Consider the following 4,841-nt stretch of genomic DNA (forward strand, 5'->3'; position numbering starts at 1 on the left):
CACAGTAGGTCTGCAGTACACGTGACTTCCCTTATTGCATTTCACTTCGGCAATGCTGAAGTAGGAATCTTCCTGGAGGACTTTTTTTTTTAACCAGGTGACCTTCAGGGTGACGTGGTGAGATGTAGGACACCGTCCAGGCCATCTGCCCAGGCCTGGATGATGGGGAGGGAGCCAGGCAGGGGAGGACAGCAACCCTGATGGAGCCTCGGTGCCCTTAGACCTGGTTTCCTTCTCCCCTCCCAGACGGCTTGGGGTGGGGTGGGGATCTGTGGCCCAGGGACGCTGTCCGTAGCCTGACCCCCGCCTTCAGGAGGCTGTTTGGGCTCTGTCTCCAAAAGGCCTGCCCTGCCGCCCCACGGCCTTCCCTGTTGACCCGAAGCCAGTGCCAGGTTGGAAGCCTGTTCTTCTACCGGCTGAGAAGTCCGTGCAGAGAGCAACGGTCTAGGCCAGGCGATCTGGCTTCCAGTGTGAGCCCTAGCCTTGGTCGGCTCACCTGCCTTGCGCTGCGTCTGGGACCAGCAGGCGGTGCGGGCCGTGTGCGGCGGGCCCCCCTCCCCGCGCCTCCCAGGCGCCCGCCCCGGCTCCCTTAAACACCCCTCCACCGTGCTGCTGGTCTCGACACTGGCTCGCGGGCAGAACCAGGTCCCCACGTCTCGTTTCCAGTTTTTAATGTTTTTCTTGTAAAAACCCACAATATAAAACTGGAAGGGGAATGGAAAACAAGTTCTGTACATTTTATATACACGAGGTCTGTGATTTCAAAACCATTGGGGAGAGAAAAGGAAAACACAGTCAGAGGAACGTCGCAGGTCACGGATCCTGACAGGCATGTCCGAGCAGCCAGATTGGGCTCAGGGGATCGTCCCTGGCCAGCACAGGCCACCCCGAGTCTGTGGGGAGCTTCGGCCTGGTGGCTCAGGCTGGGTGTACGGAGGGTGGGGACGGACGGCTAGCAGGCAAGGTAGTGTCTGCGGGGGGGGGGGGGCAGGTGCGGCCGGGGCCTTCCTTCAGGTGTCCGTGTAGATGGACGGGATGTGACTCAGGCAGTGGTCAAAGGGCCCGTTGGGGAAGAAGCTGCAGTCCTCGGGGCCACTGGACACCATGTCTTCGGGTGGTTGTGGTGGCAGCGCCGTGGGGCAAGGGGCTTCGGCCAGGGCCTCGTAGCCTGTGGGTACGGTGGGGAACAGGGTTTGGGCTGGAGAACGCAGGGGCTCTGCCTCATCATCTTTTCCCAGCCCCCTGACCCCATCCTCCTGCCCAGGGTCCCTTCTCACGGGTGTCCCTTCGGCCGGGCCCTGAGCCTCTGCTCTTCCAGACAGGGGAGCCAGTGGGTGGGAGGAGGCGCTCTAGGCCTTGCACTCCCCGCAAGGGGCCCAGGGCAGCTGGACAGACAGACGGGCGACCTTGGGGCAGTCCGTCGTCCAGTGCTGGACTGTAGGGCAGAATGTGGGGAAGGGAGGGGTGGGCTATCACAGTTCTTGCCCTCGGGGGCTGGTCCCCTCCTGGCAGAGGGAACCCAGCCCACCCCCACCCTTTCAGGCTCCTTCACCCAACCAGACACAAGAAACCCAAAGAAGGAGATGCGCACTCACTGGGCTCTTACTGAGGGTTCTTGAAGCCATCTCACTTAAGCTTCTCAACATTCCTGTGAGGTGGGAGTCATTATCCCATTTTATAGCTGAGAAGGCAGGCTCAGAGAGGCCACACTTGCCCAAGGTCACTTGCTTGTAGGTGAGGGAACTGGGATTTGAACCCAGATCCATCTGGCCCCGAGACACCTGGTTCTTCCACTGGACGTGCTGTCTCTGTATGGGGTCACTGCTCAAAGGCCTTCAACCTGGAGGGACTTATCCAGTCCCTGCCCTAAGGGCTCTGTCCCTGAGCTGCTGTCACAAATTTCTGTAGCCTAAAATAGGCAGGCCTCAGTCTTTCCATCTGTGCAGTGGGATTAAGCCAAACTACTCCTGAGGCCCCACAGCCCCACCCTGTTAGTTTGGATCAATCCTGCCTGTCTATGCTCAGCTTGGCAGGAGGTGTAGACAGCTTCGCGGGTCCTGGAATGGGCCCTGAACGCTGGGCTGCCACCCAGATAGCAGGGGAGGAAGGGGGCCAGAAGAATCCACTACGCTGGTGTGGGGGCATGGAAGCTGCCTCTTGCCCGTTACTTGCCGAGTTACTTATTCCTGCCGCTAAACCCAGAAATCCCGCCATGGGCCGGATGGAGCAGGGGGAGGATGAGGTGGGGGAGAGCCAGCAGTGCTGGGAACGGCTGGCCAGTCCTCATCACACACCAACCCGCGTGTGTGCAAATAGGAAACACACCCCCCGCCCGCACGCACCCTGGGATGGGGTACACGTCTGCCGATGATGCACGGATGTGACCCGCCACCACCCGCAGACACATAGCACGCTCGAACGCAGTCTGTGCACTCAGACAGGAGTCGTGGGATGGGCTCGGGGCAACACAGGGTGCGGGCAGCAGGTGGGAATACGGGGCTAGGGAGCATGCGCGTGTGTACACAGGGCATGAACATCGGCCCAAGCGTGATGTCTGCACACGTGTGAGACATGAGCACCTGTGCCCTGCGAGCTCTTTAAACACTCGGGGGCTCGCACTGCTTGGAGCCCACTTGTGCGGGCCCTACGACACAACAGGCACCACAGACGTGTGCCACAAACGTGTGAAGAAAGGAGACCTACACAGACGTGAGAGCATGTGTGCGAGCAGGAACCCATGGACCATGAGCAGATAGACCCCCAGGTTTCCGCATCTCATCATCTGTGGCCTCGTGGTTGTCCCTATGTCCTTAATCTTCTACCCCCAGCTGCACACCCCCAGAGCCGCCCAAGGGGCCTCTGGCACAGGGTCTCAGGCTCTCCTTTGTCTGGGGCCCCCACCCTGCCCCAGGCCTCGTAGCTTCCCCTGGACGCGGGCCTGGAGGCTGACTTGGGGTGGGCTGTGGCTTGAGTTACTCCGGGAGGGTCTGGCCCCACCCCTCTGATGCCCCTGCTCTGATCAGCACCAGCCCTGCTGGTCTGAGCCCTTCCACCCTGGCCTGTCGCTGCCTTTCGCCCCCGTGGCAGGGGCATTACTTGTGGAAGGCCCAGGGCCCTGGAGGGGACACGGATGTAGCACAAGGGACAAGCACAATGTCTAGGCTCCGTCCTTTCCTACTAGTGTGGCCACTCTGGTCTCATTTTATCTGCTGAATAGAGATCCGTATTTGTCTCTTTCCCTGCTGTATCCCCACGGTCTACAACTGTGCCTGGCACACAGTAGGTGCTCAGTAAATAGTTAAAGCGAAACATCAACTAGACTGCAAGCTCTCAAGTCTGATTCTTCTCTGTCTTCAGAAACCTGCCAGAGAGCAGACACGTATCAGCCGTGTGACGATGTGGAAGGAACACTGACTTTGGAGGCAGGCAGAATGTCAGTGCCAATTCTGTGGGGTCCTGGGACCTCTGGGAGCCTCAATTTCTCCTTCTGTCAAGTGGCGATGATTCTACCTCTTTGGGCCATCCCAGGGCTTCAGGCCAATGTGCATAGGCACCCAGCACAGGGTTGGGCCGTGGTAGGTGGTCAGGGAAGGGAGGCATGCAGGTGGAGCTTACCGGTGGCAGGTAAAGGTGCGCTGAGGCCGTGGTAGCCATTGGGCCGCAGAGGGTTGAAACCGTGGGCTTCCCCGGCCAGACCGTCCCCACCGGCTGCGGGCTCAGCCGTCCGGTAGCAGTCGCCATAGGGGAAGCAATTCTGGATGGAGTGGAAAGTGCCCTGGTACCCTGCAGAGGGAGGCAACAGGGGCTGCATTAGCAAAGGAAGAGAGCCGGGGGCCAAGAGGGGACCGTCCCTGCTGCGCTGTTCAGCCTCCCACATCGTCCTGTCCAGCCATGCTGGGTGTGAGGGAGAGAAGAGGGTTCCAGGGATGAGAAGGTGCCAGGGGTCCCGGGCCCCTTTCCCAGCTCTCTGCCTGCCACGGGGCGGGGGCGGGTAAGGTAGCCTCATGTGGCGGCACCTGACTCGAGTCATCTGTGGCTGATGCAGTGCTCTGAGGAAAGGGACTGTCGGTCCTCCATCCCCACCTCCGGAGATGCCTGCTCACTCACCTCCCTCCAAGGGGCAGGCCGTTCCCACCCCTGCCAGCGCCAATGCTGTTCCCTTCAATGCCTTGTCAATGGGACAAACTCTTCCTCACCCCTCCGGTGGAATTTCCTCCAGGAAGTGCCCCCGACGAGGCGTGTTGGGTCACCTGACTCCTGGCTTCTCCCACGGTGGCCCTCAGTGCCCTCCCTCATTCTGACGACCCACTGTCTCCCCCAGGTCAGTGCCCTGTTCCCCTCGGGCACCCCGAGCAGGAGTCAGTGGGTGTCTATGGAGAGAGGCCCCCGGCCAGAGCCTACCTTGTGGACTGGGCAGAGGTGGGGGTGGAGGGCTCTGGAAAGGCGGGTAGGGTGGCTTGCTGGGGAGTGTGGGGAAGGGCTGGCCCCCCGGAGAATGGCTCTGAGAGGATGGTGGCAGCAGTGGTGGCCCGAGCCCCTTCAGTGGGCTGACCATAGGGGAGAGGAGGCCGGGTCCCAACCTGGAGAGAACAGAGACAGTCATCAGCAGGATAGGCTCTGGGGGCCGTGGGGGCCAGAGGCATGGCTGCTGCTGCTTGCTTCCCTCCGGCCACGCTGAGCTCACTACCTGATCTGCTCTTACTTAAGACAGTGCAGTTAGAAGAGGAAGCTTTTACTACAGATTATGTTCAAACTGGAATTAACTTTGAAAGTCCTCTAAGCTTGAGAGTCCAAAGGAATCAGTAAAGAAGAGCTTCTATCTGGTATTTAGGACTGGCAAT

General features: G+C 60.2%; 1 protein-coding gene across 2 annotated transcripts in view; it reads right to left on the reverse strand.

Annotated features, from left to right (window-relative positions):
• Positions 1–661: 661 nt before the first annotated feature.
• Positions 662–4,841, reverse strand: part of GLIS1 (GLIS family zinc finger 1) — an 86,747-nt gene continuing 82,567 nt past the window's right edge. For both annotated transcript variants that reach the window (XM_081818427.1, XM_031032808.2), the window contains 3 exons: positions 4,402–4,580; positions 3,616–3,783; positions 662–1,168 (listed from right to left, as the gene is read on the reverse strand). In XM_081818427.1, coding sequence (XP_081674553.1) covers positions 1,011–1,168; positions 3,616–3,783; positions 4,402–4,580 — 505 coding nt within the window. In that variant the 3' untranslated portion in view covers positions 662–1,010. The remainder of the gene's footprint in view (positions 1,169–3,615; positions 3,784–4,401; positions 4,581–4,841) is intronic.

The sequence above is a fragment of the Leptonychotes weddellii genome, chromosome 4, assembly GCF_054177405.1.
Source record: "Leptonychotes weddellii isolate Sample4059 chromosome 4, ASM5417740v2, whole genome shotgun sequence".
In the NCBI taxonomy this organism is placed as follows: domain Eukaryota; kingdom Metazoa; phylum Chordata; class Mammalia; order Carnivora; family Phocidae; genus Leptonychotes; species Leptonychotes weddellii.